This window comes from Leucoraja erinacea, chromosome 31 (assembly GCF_028641065.1).
Source record: "Leucoraja erinacea ecotype New England chromosome 31, Leri_hhj_1, whole genome shotgun sequence".
Classification (NCBI taxonomy): domain Eukaryota; kingdom Metazoa; phylum Chordata; class Chondrichthyes; order Rajiformes; family Rajidae; genus Leucoraja; species Leucoraja erinaceus.
The window spans coordinates 8,841,613-8,865,936 of NC_073407.1; the positions used below are offsets into that span (position 1 = coordinate 8,841,613).

Consider the following 24,324-nt stretch of genomic DNA (forward strand, 5'->3'; position numbering starts at 1 on the left):
ATCTGCTACTTCTGCATTAAAGCATCTCCGTTCCATCTTCTTGTGAGTTCTGCTATATACATTATCACTTTAAATTGAAAGTCACAATTTCATTCAGTTATTCTATAATTACTTAAACTGCTTTTGTAACGTTATATTTCAACACGTTGACTTGGATTTTGTGGTCAGTAGCAAATGAACGGCAGTAGTTCTTGGCACAAAAAATTCACCACAGAGCCTCTGAGGGCTTTTTGCATGAGAACTTTTGGTATTTAGAGCCTCAAAATATATTGCTCTCTATGAGAACTGTACAAACAGCGCCAGGAAAGAGTGTGTGTTCTTAACTAATCAGACTATAGAATCCTTTCCGATTTAAACCAGAAAATGTAAAGTAAGAATTAAGTCATTGTCAAATTATGTAAAGATTACGAAATGGTGGAGAAGAATGAAAGAAGATAAAATAAAAGAGACAAAAGTAAACTATTTTAATTTTTAAATATCTCCAACAATAATTATAATCTGCCTCTTCCTTAGCAAAGGTTAACTTTAAGTGCTGGAGTTGTTCAACTTAATCAGGGATTAAGATTATTGTCCAATTAAGTTTTAATTTCTATTTAAATGTAGGTCTAACTTTATCTGGTAAGTTTAGTGGATCTACATTATGTAAATACCATAATGTCACGTCATTTATGTTCCAATACTGAGTTTCTCGGTGAGTGGAACGGAATTTCATAAATTCATAAATGATGTGAGCAGAATTAGATCATTCGGCCCATCAAGTCTACACCATTCAATCATGGCTGTTCTATCTTTTCCTCTCAACCCCACTCTCCTGCCTTCTCCCCATAACCCTCGACATCCATCAATTTCTGATGGAGCATCCTGATTTTAGCCTTTAATCTGAAGAAGGGTCTCGACCCGAAACATCGTCTATTCCTTCTCTCCATAGATGCTGCCTCACCCGCTGAGTTCCTCCAGCATTTTTGGAAACCGAATGCTGCTGTTCATCTGCTGGTGAACGGTCTTGAGTGTCTTTTCCTCACAATTTGGGTTAATGACATTGCAGTTGTTAAAGTGACCAGAGTGACTGACATTTTTAAGAGGCGTCACAAGAGAGACTGCAGATGATGGAATCTTGAGTGAAACATAAACTGCTGGAGGAACCTGGTGGTCAGGCAGCATCTATGGAGGGAAATGGACAGACAATGGTTGGGGTTGGGACCCTTCAAGATTGAAAGGGATGGAGCAAGAGCTGGCAAGTGATAACTGCATCCAGTTAAGGAAGGATTGTTTGGTACAATAAGCAGTTGGGGGAGAGAAGGGTGGAGATAGTGACCAAGGCTGGAGGTGATAAGTGGAGAAGACGAGAGGGTAAAGATGGCGTGAGGAGTGACGTGTGGAACTAGACGAAGGGATGGTGAATAGATGGGAACATGGGTGGGTGGGAGCAGGTTATAGGGGATGCGGAGGGGGGTTGTGCTGGGTAATGTGGAAGAGGAGTAAGTTCAAGATGGGAAAGGGAATGGAAGATGGAGGACGTGAAAAGAAAGGTGTATTCGAGACGACCCTGGAGGATCAGAAGGAGGGGTGAGAGGGCAGGAGGAAATTGTTACCCGAAATTCTTGGCTTGTGAGCCACCTAAGCAGAATATGAGGTGCTGTTCTCTCAGTTTGCATGTGGCCTCATTCTGGCAAGGGTCGAGATCAGACGGGTCGGTATGGAAGTGGGAAGGGGAATTGAAGGGTTTGCAAACGAGAGCTTCAGCTGGCCTTGATGGACAATGTCCGGTGAAGTGGTAGCCTGGTCTGATCCAGCTCTCAACCTTGTTGAAGAGATTACCAAATGCATGGTCGGAGAAGGTGCACGTGAATCTCTGCCTCGTCTAGAAGGGCCATTTAGGACACTGAATGGAGTGAGAGGGGAGGTCTAAGGACAGGTGGTGCACTTTCTGTGGGTGAAGAGGAAAGTGCCTGGGCAGGGATGGGTTGGGAGGGATGAACATGGAGAGAGTGTTCAATGTGGAAAGCAGAAAAGAGCGATAAAGGAATAAATAACATGTTGATGATGGCGGAAGTGTCAACGAATGATGTGTTAGATGCAGAGGCAGGTGGGATAAAAGGTAAGGATTAGGGGAACTCCATCTTTGTTCTGCATTGGGGAAGGTGGGGTGAAAACAGAACAGTGGGGGGAACGGAGGAGAAACAGGTGAGGGTTCCATCCTCAAATGCAGGGTGGGATGTCGGGCAGTTGTTAAAGTGGTGGAGAGCATGTGAACTGTCCCCAATGCCAGTGGGAGGAACAGGACAAGGTAGAGTCGAGGTATGAGCTAATTTATTCAGTGGCCCAAGAGCAGGCATATATTTTGGGTCTTGCACGCTCTCCACCACTCAAACAATCTGTGGCTTGGCCCCCACTTCCTCATCTTTACCATGGATGTCAGTTTCTTTACACTTCCTCATCAGGAAGTCGTCAGTCCCTCCATTTCTCCGTGGATTAGAGACTCAATCAGTTTCTCAACTAACACGCTCCTCTGCCTGGCAGAACTCGTTTTTACCATCCACAGTTCACTTTCTTCAAACCGACGGTGTAACCATGAGCAGCAATGCCTGTATTTTCTTTGGATACATTGAACTTTTAGTTCCAAACATACCTTCACACCACTCCCCAACTCTTTCTTTGCTACATCGATGATTGCCTCCTGAACCCATGCAAAGCTCATTGATTTCATCAACTTCACCACTAATGTATTTCCTGTCCTCAAATTCATTCGGATTGTCTCCAACACTTTTCTCTCCTTTCTTGACCTCGCTCCACTCAGGAGCTGAACTATCACAGATATCAAGTACAAACCACCCACTTCCAGAGCGACCTTGACTACATCTCTTCCCACCCAGTCTCCTGCCAGGATGTCATCCCTTTCGTGCAGTTCTTCATCTGTCACATCCGCGCTCAAGGTGAGGTTGTCCACACTTGGATATCGGAGATGTGCTCTTTCTTCAGGAAACGCAGTTGTCGATGAAGCCCTCACCCATCTCACCTCTGTTTTCTACATTTATGCTCTTGCTCTCCCGATGGAACAGGGATAGAGTTCTCCTAGTCCTTACTCCTCACCTAGTCAGCCTCAGCAACCAGCAGGTCATTTTTGGACATTTCTGCCAACTTGAATGCAGTCCCACCACCAGTCACATCTTCTCTTCCTCAGCCCTTCCCTTCCTCTGCTTTCTGCTGAGACCACTCTCTCCCATGCTTTGCTCATTCCTCCCTCTCCCCAATAGTTTGAAACAACTGCAGGAGGTGCAACAACCCCCTGTCCCTACACATCCTCCCACACCCCCATGCAGGGACCTAAACAGCCCTTCCAAGTGAGAACTCATCTATTGCATCTGGTGCCCCCAATGTGGCCTTCTCAACATCGGTGAGTCCAAGTATAGACAAGGTGACCACTTTGCTGAACATTGTGCTCTGTTCACCAGAGCCAGCCTGGAGCTCCCGTTTGCAAGTCTTTTCAATTCCCCTTCCCATTCCCACATTGACCTCATTTTATCCTCACCCTTCTCCATTGTCACACTAAGGCCATGTGCAAACTGGAAGACAGCATCTCATATTCCGCTTGGGTAGCCTGCAACCCAATGTCATGAACATTGGATTCTTCACTTTCAGGCAACTCCACTCCCCTTCCCCAACCATTAAATCTACCCATGTCCTCCCAGGGACAGCTTCCTTTCCACTCCCTCCATCTCCCAGTTCTCCTGTTCTTTTCCCCTCTGCCACCTATTCCTTTTGCTCATTACCCTCCCTGATGTTTTCAAGAGAGAGTTAGATATAGCTCTTAGGGCTAATGGAATCAAGGGATATGGGGAGAAGGCAGGAATGGGGTATTGATTTTGGATGATAGTGCTGGCTCGACGGGCCGAATAGACAACTCCCGCTATTATCTATGTTTACTCTGTTTGGGTCCCCTATTCCCACCCATCTCCTGCCCCGTCCACTCACCAGCCCTCCCTTTGGTTCTATGTTTCACTCTTGGCCTTGCTTTCTTATCAGATTCTACAAACTGCAACGTTTATCTTCTTCACATCACCTCCAGCCCTCTACCCTTATCTGACCCTACTTTACCTGGATCCTTCCATCAATTGTCAGCTCTTGCCCCATCCCTTGCCTCACCTCCATCTATCAACTATCTTTATTTTACTGCAGTCTTGAAGCAGGATCTCGAAAGTTATCTGTCCATTTTCCTCCGTGGATGCTGCTTGACCTGCCGAGTTTGTTTTTTGCTTTTTGATTTTTAATATTTACCTTGTAAATAGTCTTTGACTTTGGTAGGTTTGTACCATTGTTTATGCAGGCTCAACTTTAAATATTGGCTGATACTGTAAGCCATTAAAATATATTTATCTTAAATATCTTCCGACCAGTCGGAACTGAATCTCAATCCAATAAAAAAAAGATTGTTACATTTACACCTGGTCAGTTTATTCTCAACTAAAATTTTAAATTAGCTCATTAGTTTGAAAAATTGTCTGAGTTCCCCATTAATGTTTGCCAACATTATATATCATGGGTATTGCAAATTGACCAATATTACTTTCTCAAATTACTTTTGTGGTCAGATATTAGTGCAGCCTCTGCCTGTGGAACCACAGGAGTGATGAAAACGCAGCTTGAGAAATTATTTCAGTATTTCCATTAGATGTTTCACCATCTATTTATTTCATCTTTGCTCTTGGCCATTATATTTGTTGTTCTCTGGAAGAAAAAACATGGACTCTGAAGTTTTCTCAGTATGTTAAATGTATTCATTCTTACCATTTCAGTTCTGATGTGTGTTTTGTAATACTTGCATCTCTCCTTGATCATCCATCACTCAAAAAATTCCATCACCGACACCAAGGCTGCTGCTCAAACAAAAAAGTTTGCATTGATGCTGATCTTTCATATGGAAACAGCATTCCACCAGACTTGTATAACGATCTATACTGAGCCACAGGAAAAGGTGTTGACAAGGGACAAACTGCAGTTTGAATGGAGGAGGTGGGCTTTAAGGGTATTCTACTAGTGAACAATTGAACAAAATGGGCAAAGGAAAAAGTGCACACATGTCTCATTGTAGGAATAGAAATTTACGGGAGATTGGTGAGAAATGTCTGTGTCGTACGAGAAACATTCAGTTATGACATTCAAATACAAGGAAAAGAATTAACACAAGGAAGGGTGACCCAGTGGCATAACTGATCCCGACCTCAGGTGCTGCCTGTGTGAAATTTGCATGTTCTCCCTGTGACTGTGTAGTTATCCTCCGGATGCTCCAGTTTACTTCCCACATCCCAAAGACATGTGGATTTTTAGGTTGATTGGTCCCAGTAAGTGGATGAGAAAGTAGGATAACATAGAACTAGTGTGAACGGATGATTGTGGGTTGGCGTGATCGTGTGGTCGGTCTTGACTTGGTGAGCTGTAGGGCCTGTTTCCATGCTGTATTTCCAAAATGTTAAGCTGTAAACAATGTGCTGGAGGAACTCCATGGGGACAAGCAATGTCCGTAGAGGGAAATAGACAGTTTTGGGTCGGGTCAGTCCTTCAGACTGATTTTTAGAATTTTAAATTGGAGATATCGAGGTATTGGAATACTGTCAACTAGCAACAATGGGTATGGCAACAACGATGTGCTCTTTTGTATAATTCATCTCTACTATGTAAGGTGCTAGTTTAATATCACTACTTTTATGTTTGCAATCCAGTGATAGTGAAACTATTTAGTTTCAGATTTTAACATTGCAGTGTAGCCTACATGAGCGACTGATCTGAAAAGAACTGTGTGGATATTTAAAGATTTACTGTTTCTTAAAGCTCTATTTTACAGGAATAATGAACATCCCAAGTGGCAATATCAATATTTAATATGCAACTTGCATGCTTGATTTTTGATTACTCTGCCTTTTTGATTGTGTTTTTGGCATAACCATTGGGAAGTTCTCTCAGCTGGGTTAGAATTAAATTGTGTAACTGACAGCAGGTAGTGAATCAAGTATATTCAGGTGTGAGTCACAGAAAGTTTAAATTAGTGACACAAGGAACTGCAGATGCTGGAATCTAGAGCAAACCACAAAGTGCTGGATTAGCTCAGCAAGTCAGGCAGTATCCATGGACAAAAGAAATAGGCGATGTTTTGGGTCAAAACATCGGGTCTGAAGAAGGACCCCGACCCGCAACATCTCTCCACAGATGCTGCCTGACCTGCTGAGTTACTTCAGCTCTACGCTTTGCTCATGTTTAAAATAGCGTTAGGTTTTGTAATGCCTGCTTGTATCGTCCACATGTTCTTGTGCTATATTTGCTGGAAATGACCTTGGGGTTCAGCAAAGAAAGGCAACGTTCATTGTTTGTGCGATGGGAGATCTCTGTCATTTCCAATATCGTTGAAGACTAATTTTCAAATGTGTTTGCAACATGTTCCTGGCATAGCACTAGCAGCAGCATGTTTGTGGCATTCTAATTGACAGCTTGACCCAAATTCTGTAACTTTGATAGTTGACGGACAGGGTTGAATGTTATGGTGACTTGGAATTAAAAGATGGAGAAATACAGAGCACTAATTAGAGAAAACATTAGGGAACACGGAGTGCACAGATTAGCTACAGGCAGAGCGAAGAACTAATGAAAAATAAAAGCAGTGAGGGGAAGATAATATTAACCAGAAAATTCAACAGAAAAGTGTAAAGTAAGAGAAATAATTGCAGAAGAAAGGATAGTCAAGAAGGTTGGTTTTAATATGAAGAGATTGGAAAGAAAAAGAGGTTAGGCTTACATTAACAAATTCTAGACTCCCATTAGATCAATCTGTTGCCCTGTGTAAGGGAAAGCATGGTATATGTCCATTTATTTCCTGAAAACAAATTCCTGCAGGGAGTTCAGTTGTGCTGGTTCAGTGACATGATTTGCTTAGACAACTTTATCTTGTGGTCAGTTGAAAATACTCATCTGCTTTGTTCTCTTTTTCAGCCTTACAGTCAGTCAAGTTGGCCAGAACTTTACGTTTGTACTCACTGACATTGACAGCAAGCAGAGGTTTGGATTCTGCCGCTTATCTTCTGGGGCTAAGACTTGCTCCTGCTTCCTAAGGTGAGACAGCAAACTGTATATACAACCACTGAAAACCGCACTAGCCTTTGGTTTGGGACAAACAGCACATTTTGGCTGACAGGCACGATTCTCATATCCTTTCCCAACAGGTCATTATACTGAGGGGTCAGTCCTAAGTGCATTGTCTTGGGGACCAAGACCCTCTGATTATGAGGTTCATTTGTGTGTCGTGGTTTTAGATTTACATTGTGCAATATACTTTTTTTTTCAAAGCAAAGAACAAAGACTTGTTTAACTCTGCACTACACTTAGCGTTGCTTATTTACTTACAGTAAAGATGTAAAATGGTATTTTCTTCTATTCTGCTTTATGTATTAATGCACCATTTTGTATGTGTAATGCCTATGCAGAGTGGAATCTATGTTCAGGTTCTACCAGCACAGCAAAGACCTGTATTTTAATTTACAGTAGCGATCACAGCAATGCAGTCAGTGAGTAAGATGATAATGAAATAGATGTAAGCAAGTGAGTACGACAACAATGTTAAATTATTTTCAATTGATGCACAAATAAAGAGGAGGCTTTGAAGTTCCTATTGTCTGGTGCTGAAGAGATTAACAGGGACATACTACCAGAATAAGAATTAAACCTGGCTTCAAATTTGGCTTCAAATAAATTTGTGTAAATATTTCCACCTGATTTTGTTTTAACCAAACTGATTATGAGAAAGAGTTGCTATATCTTTCAGATCATGCAAAAATTCAAGTTAATTTCTTAAATCTACATTGTCGGATCCTTGCAACTTTAAAAAAAATATATGTGCACATTGCTTTGTGGAGAAAATAAAGTTGTATGAAGTGTTTTTTTTTAATGAGGATGAAGGTAAAATAATGTATAATGTCTGAAAAATAGTATACAATCCTTTTGTTAATTACAGATTGTTAAATTATGTTCTGGTAACAATTTATTGTACAATTGCTGATTCTTTGACGATTATTGAAAGTTACTGTACAAAGGAACAGGGCCATCGGCAGATGTGATAAGTAAACACTGAAAATGAAATAAAACGGCCCGGTTACTACATATTTCTAACAAAGATATCAAATAGCGTTATGACTGTGATTTCTAGTTGGACTCACCCGAATAATGTCCATGTAGATGGTATTGGTATATTATTACTTTAAAAATGAGGGAGACACAGAGATATGAAAGGGTAAGGTGTGAAAATGAGACATCAAAGGCGATGAGGCACAGACAAATGTAGAATTGATCAGTATTAGTTAGTGGAAGGTGACAAAGAAGCATACAAACCAAAAATTTAATTCAGAAGACAGTCAGACTGTCTTGGATTCCAGAGCCTGAGCACTGAGCAGATCTGGGTGTGGGAAAACATGAGTGTGGACGATCCATTTGAGCAAGAGTGATCCATGCTGTCCCGAGCAGATCATAGATAAAATCATAGAGGATGCATATCCTGGAACCCGATTCTCAGAGGATTTTCTGACAAAGTTGTATTGCAAAGTGAACATAAATGTTAAGCCAGACATCAGAACTTCTGATGATATTTAGACTCTTTCTCATAGCTGGTAGTTGTATAATTTAATACCACTTAAACTATTCTCTACTATTTCTGCAGAGCCTTAGTATTTTGGGGGTGGCGCTGTGGCATAGCAATAGAGTTGTTGCCTTACAGCGCCAGAGACCCAGGTTTATTCTGACTACAGGCGCTGTCTACACGGAGTTTGTACGTTCTCCCTGTGACCTTGTGGGTTTTCTCTGGGTGATCCAGTTTCCTCCCACTCTCCAAAGACATATAGGTTTGTCGGTTCAAACTGCTGGAGTAAGAGGTCTCGACCCGAAACGTAACCCATTCCTTCTCTCCAGAGATGCTGCCTGGCCCACTGAGTTACTCCAGCAGTTTGTGTCTACATTCGATTTAAACCAGTATCTGCAGTTCTTTCCTACAGGTTTGTAGATTAATTGTCCTCAGTAGATTTAGAAATTGTCTCAAGTGTATAGGATAGCACTAGTGTGCGGGATGACCGCTGGTCACTGCGGACTCGGTAGGCTGAAGGACCTGTTTCTGCGCTGTATCTTTAAAGTCTAAAGTATTGTTCAGGATATGTGAGAGCTAAAACAGAGCATGATACTCTGTCAATCTGTAATTTGTACTGGCATTGTTTTGGATGATGGTTCTTGGATATAATTCAAAATCCCATTTATTTTTCTAAAAAACATCACACACACTGAACATTATCTTTAGAAACATAGAAACATAGAAATTAGGTGCAGGAGTAGGCCATTCGGCCCTTCGAGCCTGCACCGCCATTCAATATGATCATGGCTGATCATCCAACTCAGTATCCCGTACCTGCTTCTCTCCATACCCCCTGATCCCCTTAGCCACAAGGGCCACATCTAACTCCCTCTTAAATATAGCCAATGAACTGGCCTCAACTACCCTCTGTGGCAGAGAGTTCCAGAGATTCACCACTCTCTGCGTGAAAAAAGTTCTTTTCATCTCGGTTTTAAAGGATTTCCCCTTTATGAGTTAAAGTCAGCTCAAACCAGTTAAAAATGTAACCTTAAGTGTGCAGTTTTGGTGCCAGCTTACGCACTGCACAAGGCTAGTTTCAGTGATACCTTCCAGTCATAGGCCTTGAACCTAATTTACGAAGTCAGCTTTTGATCACTGTGTGTGTATCTTTACCTAACAGTGCAAGAGCTTATTGCATGAAAAATTGTCAGACCTTTCTAGTTAATTTAGGTAACCACATCCTGCAAGCCATTTTGTCAAACATAGAGTTTAAGAAGGAACTGCAGATGCTGGAAAATCGAAGGTACACAAAAAAGCTGGAGAAACTCAGCGGGTGCAGCAGCATCTATGGAGCGAAGGAAATAGGCAACGTTTCGGGCCGAAACCCTTCTTCTGACTGATGGGGGACATGTTTTAATTCATTTTTTAATGATGTGATTGATATTTTGCTGGCAAGTATTTATTTTCCCCCATCCCAAATTGCTTGTGAAGCTGCTGATGTACATCTTCCTTGTGCTGTTGTAATCTCTTCTGTGAAGGAACCTCCAGTGTCGTTAGGTAGACAGTTTCGGAATTTAGATGCGGCAGTACTGGAGGAACAACAATATATTTCCAAGTCTAGATCACGTGCAACTTGAAGGGGAACCTGCAGTTGTGATATCCTAGATGACCGGGGGAAAGAAAGTATTCTTAAATTCTGTGCTTGAGTTCCAAATGTATAGACCATTGTGAGCATATACAGCCCTGGAATTGGGAACAGATTGCAAGATTGTATGATATGATGAAAGTAATGATATATTTTTATTTTGTGATTGAATAATTTAATACAAAATAGCATTCATGATTCTGTCTGTGGCGCTTACATACTCTCCCTGTGACCACGAGATTTCCTCCGGGTACTCCGGTTTCCTCCCATATCCCAAAAATGTGTGGGTTTGTAGGTTAATTGGCCTCTGTAAATTGTTCCTTGTGTACAGGAAGTGGATGTGAAAGTGGGATAACATGGAACTAGTGTAAACAAGTGATCGATGGTCAGCGTGGACTCGGTGGGCCAGAGGGCCTGCTTCTGGCTGTATCTTTCAATCAATCAATTACCTTAATCAAGAAATGGATCCTGCAACGCTTTCCTGTGCCATTCTATAAAATTAGCTGTCTGATTACTAGCTTATCAGATCACGTAAGGCAACTCCCCTGATTCATTTGCAAATTTCTCCTTGCCAGGACTATCCACCATGACAAGTACCAAGCAATGAAACTGAATGAACTTTTTGAAAAACACAAAATTAATATAATGGTTCTGATCTCAGGGGTGGAAGGGCAGCAGAACTTGGCATTTGCCAACGTAATTGTGCAAAAGTGACATGACTATTGGTGCCCAGTTAAGCTCGGAGGATCCTGCCGTTGATATTCTGCTGCTCCACAGGGTGCTCTGTGGCAGAATTAGTGATCTGATGCGAATTTCTTGCAGACAATCCTCCCAGCAGCACACCCTGTGGAGGCACAGGACATCGGTGACAGGAACCTCCATGTTTAACTGAACGTGTGTGGATGCTGGATGCTGCTGTCAGTTTCACACAGCAACACTGGTGAATGTTGACAGTTTCGCTGTCATTACAATCACAAATGCTGGGCCATTATCTCAACCTGAGTGTTCAAGCAAACCCAGGGATTTTTGTTTTCATTGCTTGCGTTGTTTTTTGCTCAGCGGTTATCATGGTGGACAGTGATGGCAGTTAAGCACCTGCAATTGAATCGAGAGATTTGATGAGTAATGATACTGTGCTTTTGATTTGACAAGCTTGTGATCTGAGGCTTTATTTTGACGACAGGTGCAGGGGAGTGTTGGATCTATTTATAGTTGAGGGTGATTTTAAATCCTGTTAGACCATTCGTTGTAGCGTAAAAATGTTATCACTCTACATGTATATTTCTGCTTTGCAATCTGTCAAGCTTATCCTGCTTTGTGTGTACATTTGTGCTTATGCATTTGAAAAGCAAGTTTGGAATTAATATATTATCGTTTCAAGAATCAAGTGTTTAATTGTCATATGCACGGAACACAAAACAATGGAATTCTTACTAGCAGCAGTATAACCGGCCTATAAACACATCTTGCATTTCATTTTATCGTGATGTTCAAATTTTTCTATGTCAAAATCGAAACTCGAAGCGGCTGGTAATATTCAGCACGCAGTGCTGGAGTGAAGTCTGGACCAGGACTCGGCACCTGCAGCCCCTGCCTGTCTTCACTTGTGTGTGGATCACCACAGTTGGCTGATCGACCCAGCCCTCCACATCCTTGGTTTAGGTGGCAAGATGCAAATGATGCTTGGGCTTCAGGAACATGGTATAGAGGCTCTGGAGCTTTGTCCGCTATCAAAACTGGAGTATTGCGTACAGTTTTGGTCTCCAAATCTGAGGAAGGACATTATTGCCATAGAGGGAGTGCAGAGACGGTTCACCAGACTGATTCCTGGGATGTCAGGACTGTCTTATGAAGAAAGACTGGATAGACTTGGTTTATACTCTCTAGAATTTAGAAGATTGAGAGGGGATCTTATAGAAACTTACAAAATTCTTAAGGGGTTGGACAGGCTAGATGCAGGAAGATTGTTCCCGATGTTAGGGAAGTCCAGGACAAGGGGTCACAGCTTAAGGATAAAGGGGAAATCCTTTAAAACCGAGATGAGAAGAACTTTTTTCACGCAGAGAGTGGTGAATCTCTGGAACTCTCTGCCACAGAGGGTAGTTGAGGCCAGTTCATTGGCTATATTTAAGAGGGAGTTAGATGTGGCCCTTGTGGCTAAGGGGATCAGGGGGTATGGAGAGAAGGCAGGTACGGGATACTGAGTTGGATGATCAGCCATGATCATATTGAATGGCGGTGCAGGCTCGAAGGGTCGAATGGCCTACTCCTTCACCTAATTTCTATGTTTCTATGTTTCTAAAAGCTGCCAATTTAACAGTTACTTTTATAATATGCAGAGATATTTAACAAATTATACTAAAGTGAATTAAATAAATGTATGGTTAATTAAACATCAAGCACTTACAAGTGAAACTAAACACATTAAACTAAAGGTAAATAATTGGAAACAATAGATCCCGCTTAATTGCAGATCTACAATCCCCGCTGAAATCTTCTGAGTCCTAATCAATGGCCACCAACTCCAGCTGGCAAGATTAGTCCTATTGATTGATAATTGTGTGCCATTGTACCGTCATCCATTTTCACAATATCCGACACAAAGCAGCAGAAACCTTGCACTGCTATCTATGCACACTACGACTAAATTCCTCTACATTGCTGAGCGGTGTGGTGATTCAGCCTTTTAATTGTGGCATTCCATTGTAACGCGCCTGCCTGAGTACTTCTAAAGGGGAGAATGCTCTTGTTTAACCATCAACAATGTCTTGCTGTCATTATTGATGCTGCGAGCATGGTTTGTTTTACAGTTCCACACCTGGCATTTTAATTGGATTATTACAACTCTTACAAACTGTGTGTCTCTCAGTGGGCAGCTTCAGAAGTTAGGCTTTTTAACCACAATGTTAATACGTAATATCCATCTTATGTGGTAATGACAAAGAGCTGTGCTTTTTCATAAATTGGTGGATCCGTTATTTATATATTAGAATAATACATTTTGGTTGTGGCCCTCCTTGAGAGTGGTATTAACTCTATCTATAATGATCTCAGTTCCTCTTTGTCATTATTGCCCACTGCCAGCTAGTTGAATTCAGAAGCTCGTTTGAGATTACAAACCTGCATGACAAAATACTGCGGTACATAAGGTACATGCAGCATTCAGCTGCTTGACAATTTTGACATTATATTTGAATATTTATTTTAAATTCTTGTTTTTTTTTAAAAAAGAGCAAACATTTTACCAATGGTTCAAGTGATTCCATATTCAGGAACAGTTTCTTTCCAGCTGTTATCAGGCAATGGAACCATCCAACCACTACTAGAAAGCAGTCCTGAACTACTATCTACCTCATTGGAGACCCTCGGACTATCTTGGATCGAAATTTACTGGATTTATCTTGCACTAAACATTATCCATGTTATTCCCTCTATCATGTATCTGTAAACTGTAGATGGCTTGACATGTATTGTCTTTCTGCTGACTGGTTAGCACACAATAAAAGCTTTTCACTGTACGCTGGTACACGTAACAATAAAATTAACATAACTAAAATGATTCCTAAATAAGAATTGTAATATGGTAAAATAACTGATTATTTTGTAACTCATATGATCGTATTACACAGTAGATGGTACCCTCTTTTATGCTTGATACTTCGTAAGTTATGAAGAACTCATTCCAAATTGTTGTAAGGAAGACGCTTCTTTAAGACTGAAGAGTCCCGACCCAAAACGTTGTCTGTCCATTCTCTCCTGGTTTGTATGGATGATCTCTCCTTGACGCTGCATTGTCTCCTTCCACTTACTGTGCTTTGCTCCCCAATACAGAAACCATTATCTATCCTCCTAACCTGCTTATTCTGCTCCCGGATAGTTCTCCCATTCTAGTGTGCTGCATTGCCTTTCGAATTGTTAGTTGTTTTGTGCCATCCTAAGAAGTGACCCAACAAATGAGCTCCTCCTCACAGCAAAAAACTGAGCTTCTCATCACGGCAAAGCAGGAAGTGCTGGACTCAGCGGGTTAGGCAACATCTGTGGAGGGAATGGATAAACAACGTCGGCTTGAAGACTGAAGAGTCTCGACCTGGAACATTGCCTGTCCATTCCATCCACAGACGCTGCCTGACCCGCTGAGTTCCTCCAGCACTTTATGTTTTCCTCATGATTCCGGCATCTGCAGTTCCGTGCGCCTCTTTCTCATTGTGCTGGGCTTCATGCCTTTCCCTGTAGTCCTTTGCTTCTTGAGTTTGTTGATTTGTTCACTGGCCCCTTCCTCTTTCTATACTTTGTTTTTAGACCCCTGTGCAGGCCACACTCTCTGGCCTCATCCATTGATGTTTCTGTCCTATTGTCTCCTGCAGCTCTGCCTTGCTCGTAGTACTTTCCAGTTCTGCCTCCTCTGATTTTGCCCATTTTGTATTTATTCCCCCCACACAGTGTTGACCAGCTTGCTTGCTGTTTTCAATGGATATGGACAAATGATGGAAATAAACATCATATTTGGCATTGTGAAGTGTGAAGAATATTTGTAAGAGAAGGAAAGCAGATATTTCTGGCTGCCCCAAACTCAGCGATTACATGAGAGTCGGTGGGCAATTTGCAAGGAGCTGCCAATCTGCATAGTCTTCCATCAACAAGAATTCTGCAGCTGACCTCTGGTAGTACTGACTGAACTAGTACTGCTCATCGAATACGCATGAGATGGCCATTAAGGTTGAGAGTATACAACAGGACCTAAGTATGTTCTGCACCCAGATTACACATAAGCAGTGCTGCAGAACAGACTGACCTATCTATTAAATGAGACATTTCTCCTCAAGAGAATAAGGTGCAAGAAGTGATGTTCTGAACTGTACTTAAGTGACATTTGATTTACTGAGTTAAAATAAAGTGTTTCATAGAAACACTTTAGCGGCACAGTGATGCAGGTAGAGTTGCTGCCTTACAGCACTAGAGACTTGGGTTTGATCCTGACTATGGGTGCTGTCTGTACGGAGTTTGTCCATTCTCCCTGTGACCACGTGGGTTTTCCCCGGGAGCTCCGGTTTCCTCCCACACTCCAAAGACGTACAGGTTTGTAGGACAATTGGCTTCAGAAAAAATTGTAAATTGTCCCTAGTGTGTAGGATACTGCTAGTGTAACCGGGATCTCTGATGGCGCAGACAAGGTGGGCCGACGGGCCTGTTTCCGCGCTGTATCTCTAAACTAAATTAACGAAAACAAAATTATATCTTCTTTATAATCAAGTTCATGTTGCTACCTATAATACAGAAGGTGCAGGATCAGTTCATTCCTAGGAGGAGGAAAGATTCCAAGGGGAGTAAGGGGCGACCGTGGCTGACAAGGGGCGTTGGGGACAGTATAAAAATAAAAGAGAAGAAGTACAACGTAGCAAAGATGAGCAAGAGGATTGGGTAATGTTTAAAGAGCAACAGAAGAAAACTAAAAAGACAATACGGGGAGAAAAGATGAGGTATGAAGGTAAGCTAGCAAATAATATAAAGGAGGATAGTAAAAGCTTCTTTGGGTATGTGAAGAGGAAAAAATTAGTTAAGACCAAAGTTGAACTTTTGCAAACCAAAAAAGACCATTTATCATGGGGAACAAGGAAATGGCAGATGAGTTGAACAGGTACTTTGGATCTGTCTTCACTAAGGAGGACACAAACAATCTTCCTGATCTAGTAGTGGCCAGAGGATCTGGGGTGAGGGAGGAACTGAAGGAAATCCACATTAGGCAGGAAATGGTGTTGTGTAGACTGATGGGACTGAAGGTTGATAAACCCCAGGGCCAGATGGTCTGCATCCCAGGGTACTTAAGTAAGTTAGCCTGTCATCGGTGGTGGGGAAGATGCTGGAGTCAATTATAAAAGATGAAATAGCTGCACATTTGGATAGTAGTAACAGGATCGGTCCAAGTCAGCATGGATTTACGAAGGGGAAATCATGCTTGACTAATCTTCTGGAATTTTTTGAAGATGTAACTAGGAAAATGGACAAGGGAGAGCCAGTGGATGTAGTGTACCTGGACTTTAAGAAAGCATTTGATAAGGTCCCACATAGGAGATTAGTGGGCAAAATTAGGGCACATGGTATTGGGGGTAGAGTACTGACATGGATAGAAAATTGGTTGGCAGACAGGAAACAAAGTGTAGGGATTAACGGGTCCCTTTCAGAATGGCAGGCAGTGACTAGTGGGGTACCGCAAGGCTCGGTGCTGGGACTGCAGCTATTTACAATATACATCAATGATTTGGATGAAGGGATTCAAAGTAACATTAGCAAATTTGCAGATGACACAAAGCTGGGTGGCAGTGTGAGCTGTGAGGAGGATGCTATGAGAATGCAGGGTGATTTGGACAGGTTGGGGGAGTGGGCAGATGCATGCAGATGAAGTTTAATGTGGATAAATGTGAGGTTATCCACTTTGGTATCAAAAACAGGGAGGCAGATTACTATCTAAATGGCGTCATTTACCAAACGGCGTTGGGAAAATGGGAAGTACAACGGGATCTTGGGGTCCTTGTTCATCAGTCTATGAAAGTAAGCATGCAGGTACACAGGCAGTGAAGAAAGCAAATGGCTTGTTGGCCTTTATAACAAGAGGAGTCGAGTATAGGAGCAAAGAGGTCCTTCTGTAGTTGTACAGAGCCCTAGTGAGACCACACCTGGAGTATTGTGTGCAGTTTTGGTCCCCTAATTTGAGGAAGGACATTCTTGCTATTGAGGGAGTGCAGCATTGGTTTACAAGGTTAATTCCCGGGATGGCGAGACTGTCATATGCTGAGAGAATGAAGCGGCTGGGCTTGTACACTCTGGAGTTTAGAAGGATGAGAGGGGATCTTATTGAAACATATAAGATAGTTAAGGGTTTGGACACCCTAGAGGCAGGAAACATTTTCCTGATGTTGGGGGAGTCCACAACCAGGGACTACAGTTTAAGAATAAGGGGTAAGCCATTTAGAATGGAGTCGAGGAAACACTTTTTTCTCACAGAGAGTTGTGAGTCTGTGGAATTCTCTGCCTCAGAGGGTGGTGGAGGCCGGTTCACTGGATACTTTCAAGAGAGAGCTAGGTAGGGCTCTTAAAGAAGGCTGAGTCAGGGGATATGGGGAGAAGGCGGGAACAGGGTACTGGTTGGGGATGATCAGCCATGATCACATTGAATGGCGGTGCTGGCTCGAAGGGCTGAATGGCCGACTCCTGCACCTATTGTCTATTGTCTATTTCAAGCTGAACTATGGCTGAGTATATTTTTAAACATAAATGGCAAAAAAAGTATTCAATTTATGCAGTGATAAGATGTTTAGTTTTGAAAATACGTGAGTTCTCATTTAATGAGAAATAATTAGACTAGTTCAACTGCTTCTTTTCATGCTCAACAGCATGTTTTTGGGGAAAAAGAGTCATTAACTTATAATGCTTCATGTTTTTGGTTTTAAATTTAAAATGCTATTGCTATTTTTATATGTAAAATTCTTTAATTGCACTGTCCATAGTTCTGGAATTAAAAAAATAACCTTGTAAATCTCTATCGTGAGGTGTGCTCGTTGCTACTATATGCATATCATTTATATTAACAGGTTGGGTGTTTGGAGCTCTTTAAATAGCATTTATCAACATTCAGTGTGCTCTTGCCAGCGCTTTGATTTAAGCACCTGGTGTCTTGTTTTCAATTAATAGATACGCAATGGTTGGCTTATGCCCTCCAAGGGAAATATATGTAAAAACAGAATGAAAAAGATTACCAAAGGTTGGCTCTGATAATTGAGAATAAATTTTACACGTTAGTTCACTTTTCCCCTCACTGTATTTAAGAGTCCGTGAATTCCCTTAAGCTGTTCTTTCTGCTACAACAGGTAACTGCTGTCAAAAATTGAGAGAGCCTCGCTATTTTTGGATGACGGTAGACAGAATCATATTGCAAAAGGTGTAGCAACAGTAGGTATCTCCACCTGTGACACATCTGATGTACAGTGTTCAGTTCATCTGTTTAGCAGAAAATGTTACGCTTAGTTCCCCTCTCTATATTTGGAATGCTCTTTTTGATTCTGACTGCGTGTTGTTATCCCATGTTTCCTTTTCCATCGGGCCTCCTTCCCTGAGTGCAGGCAGTGCAAAGTGAGATTTTTTTTTTAATTGAGCAGAAACATGTGGAAGATCGGCGATATCTCTGGGGATTACTGAAAAATTCTGAATTTGTACTTATTGCAGTCTGTTTGGAACAGGGTCTGCTGGGAATAAATGTAGTTAGTGTGACCTCTGACCCAAGAAACTGTTGACATGGATGACAGCCAGAAACTGGCCACAGAACGCCTTTGTTAAGCTCATTCATTGCTCCTTGAAAATTCTAGTCAGTGCAAGTTGCCAGCTCAAATCTAAGGAATGCAGAGCCCTCGTTCCCATGCTTTGGAAACAGAGGCTGCCCCTTAACCAGCAAGACTTCTTTAATGGGAATACGTAGCCGTAAGCTCAATTGAAATTGACAGTTTCCTGGCTTAGGACTGCCAACTGGCAAATCAGTGCAACGTGGGGACAACAAGGCCCTTTAGGGACCCAGGGCACTGTTTGCATATAGACAGCACAACATTAACTCCTCATCCGTGGTTGCACCCCTCCCCATTTAAACTGGCGCATTGCAAGTGATTATTGGTCACACATAAGAAAAAAATAAATTACTCTGTTAAAATTGGATATCTTGTGAGTTTTACTGAAGGGGAAACAAAATCAGAGTTTTACAACATCATATCCCGGTTTAATTCAAAGCTTTTACAATGAAAACCTTGCATGAAGCTGGAACCAATGGTTTTTAAAACCCTGGAATTAATAGCTGGAGATTGAAATGATTCAAACTAAGCTGAACGTACCAGGAAATCAGATGTAATGACTGTTTTTACCAATCTTAAAATAAATAGATTGTAATTTCTGCATTCTAAGGATATTCTGACAGTTAACTTAAAGTGTTTTATTTGGGTCACATAGTGTGCATATCATTGCATTGCTGAATGATATCGGCCCCTCTCAAGTTATCATTATAGCACTTACGCTAGTTATAAATCTGCATCATGAACTAATTATTCTAATTGGGTATTATCAAAATATTGAAGCTTAGCTACTGGCATATAAGATGTCTTTGAAGCGTTGGAGTTTAAAAATAAAAGTGCATTTGAATACTTGAACATCATTAATGATCTGCAAGAGCATCATAGTAGTTATCATTGAGTTCTAGAACTGAGCAAGTGAAAGAAAGGTGACTTGACATATCCCTTGTTCCCAGTTAAAAAAAATAATTTCTGTTGTTTGTCATAATGAAAATAATGATTTATTCAGAATGCTAATTACCTTTTACATATGACCTTTATAAAACTGGAATTGAATTCTGGAAATGATATCAAATATTAAATGTCAGAATTTGAAATTGCTTTTTAACAGGCAAATCAGCAAGCTTTATTAACACACCTAAGCATTGGTGCTATTAAAACATGACAACATAGAAAGACATTCTGCCCATTAAGGTCAAGCCAGCATTTTGTGGAGAAATTCATTTGCTCTCATTTACCATGCTCTTTCTCTGTTGTCTCGCTTTTGTTTTCTTTAATTGGTTACCCAAATCTTTTCTAAAATCCACTCCAGCCACCCTTTCAGGCAGCAAATTACACATCATCGAAACTGGCCATGTTGATAAACTTTCCTCATGAGACATCTGGTCCTACCAAGAACCACAACATTTTCCCCTCACATTCGTGACGCTGCCATGGATTAGGACAGTTTTCCTTTATTCAGACTTTCTTTGATCACCGATTCAACCGTCTACCAGCCTATAATGTCGACCTATCCATGTCCTCCAGAGATGCTGCCTGACTGCTGAGTTACTCCAGCACTTTGTGCTCTTTGCAAGAATCCAGCATCTACAGTTCCTAATATCTCCATCTACCAGCCCTCACTGCTCTGCAGAAAACTCCAGTATATCAGTATATCCTTTGGACCATTGTTCCATTTGTGTTTGATTCAATGTCTACAGAGGTTAAACATTACTCTCTGGTTTTTGTAACTTGTTTTTGAGAGGAGCATGTGTGATATTTCAACTTTTTTAGACCACATATTAATGATTTGTGCCCATCGATCCCCGCACTCCTTTGTTCTTACACCACCTTTGAAATTATTATATTTGTATAATATGGACCATCCTCATTCTTAGTCAGTTATACAGCATGGAAACAGACCCTTTGGCCAACTCATCCATGCTGACCAAGGTGCCTTCCTCAGCTAGTTCTTTTTGCCTGCATTTGCTCCAAACCTTCCCTATCCATCAACCAATCCAAATATATTTTTAATATTGTAATTGTACCTGCCTGAAACCTCTTCCTCTGACAGCTTGTCCTATATACGCATCACCCTCTGTGTGAAATACTTCATCCTCAAATCCACATTCAATCTTTTCTTGAAGTCTGAAGAGATGTCCCGACCTGAAATGTCACTTTTCCATGTTCTCTTGACCCACTGAGGTACTCATCCAGCACTCATCCACTTCTTAAATCTGTTCCCACTCATTTTAAATCTATTCAGCTAGTTCTTGACTCCCTTACTCCGGGGGAAAGACTGTGGCCATCCACCTTATCTATGCCCCTCTGGATGTTATCAACCTCTACAAGGTCACCACTCGACCTCCTTCACACCAGGTCCAAACCAGTCCATATAACCCAAGCCTTCCAGTCCTGTCAACATCTTTGTGAATCTTTTCAACACCCTCTTCAGCTTAGTCACATCATTCCGGAAGTAGAGGTCTGACCAATGTCTTGTACTTCCAGTACACAGTACTTGACCAGGCAGTGAAGAAGGTGAATGGTATGTAGGCAGTGAAGAAGGCGAATGGTATGTAGGCAGTGAAGAAGGCGAATGGTATGTTAGCATTCATAGCAAAAGGATTTGAGTATAGGAGCAGGGAGGTTCTACTGCAGTTGTACAGGGTCTTGGTGAGACCACACCTGGAGTATTGTGTACAGTTTTGGTCTCCTAATCTGAGGAAGGACATTCTTGCCATAGAAGGAGTACAGATAAGGTTCACCAGACTGATTCCTGGGATGTCAGGACTTTCATATGAAGAAAGACTGGATAGACTTGGTTTGTACTCGCTAGAATTTAGAGGATTGAGGGGGGATCTTATAGAAACTTACAAAATTCTTAAGGGGTTGGACAGGCTCGATGCAGGAAGATTGTTCCCGATGTTGGGGAAGTCCAGAACAAGGGGTCACAGTTTAAGGATAAGGGGGAAATCTTTTAGGACCGAGATGAGGAAAACATTTTTCACGCAGAGAGTGGTGAATCTCTGGAATTCTCTGCCACAGAAGGTAGTTGAGGCCAGTTCATTGGCTATATTTGAGAGGGAGTTAGATGTGGCCCTTGTAGCTAAAGGGATCAGGGGGTATGGAGAGAAGGCAGGTACAGGATACTGAGTTGGATGATCAGCCATCATCATATTGGATGGCTGGTGCAGGCTCGATGGGCCGAATGGCCTACTCCTGCACCTATTTTCTATGTTTCTATGATGAGGACAAGCTTGCCAAATGCCGCCCTCACCACCGATTTAAAAAGAACAATTGAAAAAATTAAGTAGCTCTGCCAGCATCTGTGTTGGGAAATGCACAGTTGATGTTTCAGGTCAAGACCCTTCCCATGGACTGAAATAGTAGAGAGGAGGTTTCCAGTAAAAAGAGATAGCAACGATAGGTGGATACATCTGAGGAGGGGTTGTTTGACAGAGACTTGGAGGTGATATGGAGAACAAGAGGCTGCAGAATTTACTAGCCCCATTTGCCTGCATTTGGCCCATGTCCCACTAAACGTTAGCTATCCATGTAATGTACAAATGTCTTTTAAATCTTGTCATTGTACCCACCTCTGCAGCTTACTCGTGCAGATTGTTCTCCTCGGATCCCTCATATTTTTCCAAACTCACCTCAACTCCAAGTCATATAGTTGGGCACTCCTCTACCCTGTGAAAAAAGACATTCACTTGATCTATGCTTCTCACGGCTTTTTTATACTATATACTCACCCCAGAGCCTGCTGAGCATCAGGTAAAAAGTCCCAGCCAATCCAACCTCTCCTTAATACACAAGCTCTTGAGTCCTGGTAGCAACCTGGTGAATCTTGTCTGTATCCTTCCTGGCTTAATGACATCCTTGCTGTCAGAGCTGTGCATCATTCCTTACAATTGCAGGGTGACCAGAACTGCACACAAGCATTTGTATTGTTGTTCCAAATTAGTTTGTCATATGATGCAAGCTTTAGCAAAACACATATTCAAGATCTATTAAGAAAAGCTGGAAAATTGGTCAAGGGCAGTAAAATCTTCCATTTTTCTCAGTCATACAGCAAAGAAACATTCCCTTCATCCCACTGAGTCTACACTAAGTATCTGCTTATACTAATGTTTCTTTTTTTCTCCTCGATTTCTCCCATAGTTTACACTCAGTTATGTCCTACACATAAGCGGCAATCTGGGGTGTCGTTGGGACATGTAAGACAACCAAGGAACCAAATGGAAACCAATACAGTTGCAGGGAGAGCAAGCACACTCCACACAGATATCATCCAAGGTTATGGTTGAACCTAGCTCTTGGGAGCTGTGAGGCAGTGGCTCAGCCAACTTCACCACTGGGTCACCGTAGGTGCCACCTAGTTCTGTTAGATTATTATGATATGGAATGAGCTGACAAGGAGGGTGTTGAGGTATGTATGACAGTATGCAAAAGACACTTGGACAGGTACATGGATAGGAAAGGTTTAGAGGAATAAACACAGGCAATTGGGACTAGCTTAGATGGGGTATCTTGGTCAGCAAAGGTAGTTGGTCCGAAGAGCCTGTTTGCATGCTGTATGATCCTAAGACTCTATCTCATTTCTAAACAGTCTGTCCTTTATTTTGAGATTGTGACTCCTAAGTCTAGACTCCTTAGCGAACAGAGCGACCTCCGCTCCGTGCATTCAATCTGTTGAACCCTATAAGAATGTGCAAGTTTCAATGAAATCTCCTCTTCTCAATCTTCTGATCTCTTCGACAACCTAATCCATTTCTCCTCAAACAGCAAACCCATCATCTCTGAAACCAGTATGCTGAATTCTTGCCATCGCCCTGTGCCTTTTTGTGATAGGGAGACCAGAAATGTACATGATACCGGGGCGGCACAGTGGTGCAGCGGTAGAGTTACTGCCTTACAGTGCCAGAGACCGGGTTAGATCCTGACTACGGGTGCTGCCTTTAAGGGGTTTGTACCTTCTCCCTGTGACCAAGCGGGCTTTCTCTGGATGCTCTGGTTTTCTTCCACACTCTAAAGGTATACAGGTTTGTAGGTTAATTGGCTTTGGTAAACTTGTAAATTGTCCCTGTCGTGTAGCATAGTGCTAGTGTAAGGGATGATTGCTGTTCGGCGTGGATGAGGTGGGCCGAAGGGCCTGTTTACACGCTGTATCTCTAAAGTACTCCAAGTGTGACTCACCAAAGCCATTTTTAAGACATCTTCACTCATATAATCACATCAGCTTGTAACATTTATCGATTTACCATTTGTTTGTCTTCCTAATTGCTTTCACACCAACACTCTGTCTTTCACTGACTTTATACCTAGGTCTCTCTGAACATCAAGATTGTCTAATCACTCACTATTTTTTAAAGCAAGGTCTGTTACTCTGCTTTATGCACTCAAAGTGGATAAGTGCACTTTTTGAAGCCTCTTTACATCCTCCTCCCTGCTCACAGTGCCACTTAATTTTGCATCATCAGCTAAGTGTTTCACCGCATGGCCAAATTGTTGATATAGACTGTGAATAGTTGGAGCCCAAGCATCCACTCGCCACAGACTGCCAACTTAAGAAAGATCCCTTTATTCCTGCTGGTGCTTTTAGTTTGATAACTAGTTCTCAGTCAACATATTAGCCCTGTTTTGCTGTAATCTTATTGACCAGCAAGTGTGATCTCTCAGCTTCTATACTCAATTATTGATGAAGGCTAATGTGCCGAAAGCCCTCCTGACCGTCCTATCTATTTGTGATGCCACTTTCAAGGAACTATGCCCTGGCA

The 24,324-nt window shown here is 41.9% G+C and overlaps 1 protein-coding gene across 1 annotated transcript in view; it reads left to right on the forward strand.

Moving 5' to 3' along the window:
* Positions 1 to 24,324, forward strand: part of LOC129711880 (DENN domain-containing protein 1A-like) — a 472,977-nt gene that overhangs the window by 167,600 nt on the left and 281,053 nt on the right. The window contains 1 exon segment of the mRNA XM_055659869.1: positions 6,979 to 7,098. Coding sequence (XP_055515844.1) covers positions 6,979 to 7,098 — 120 coding nt within the window.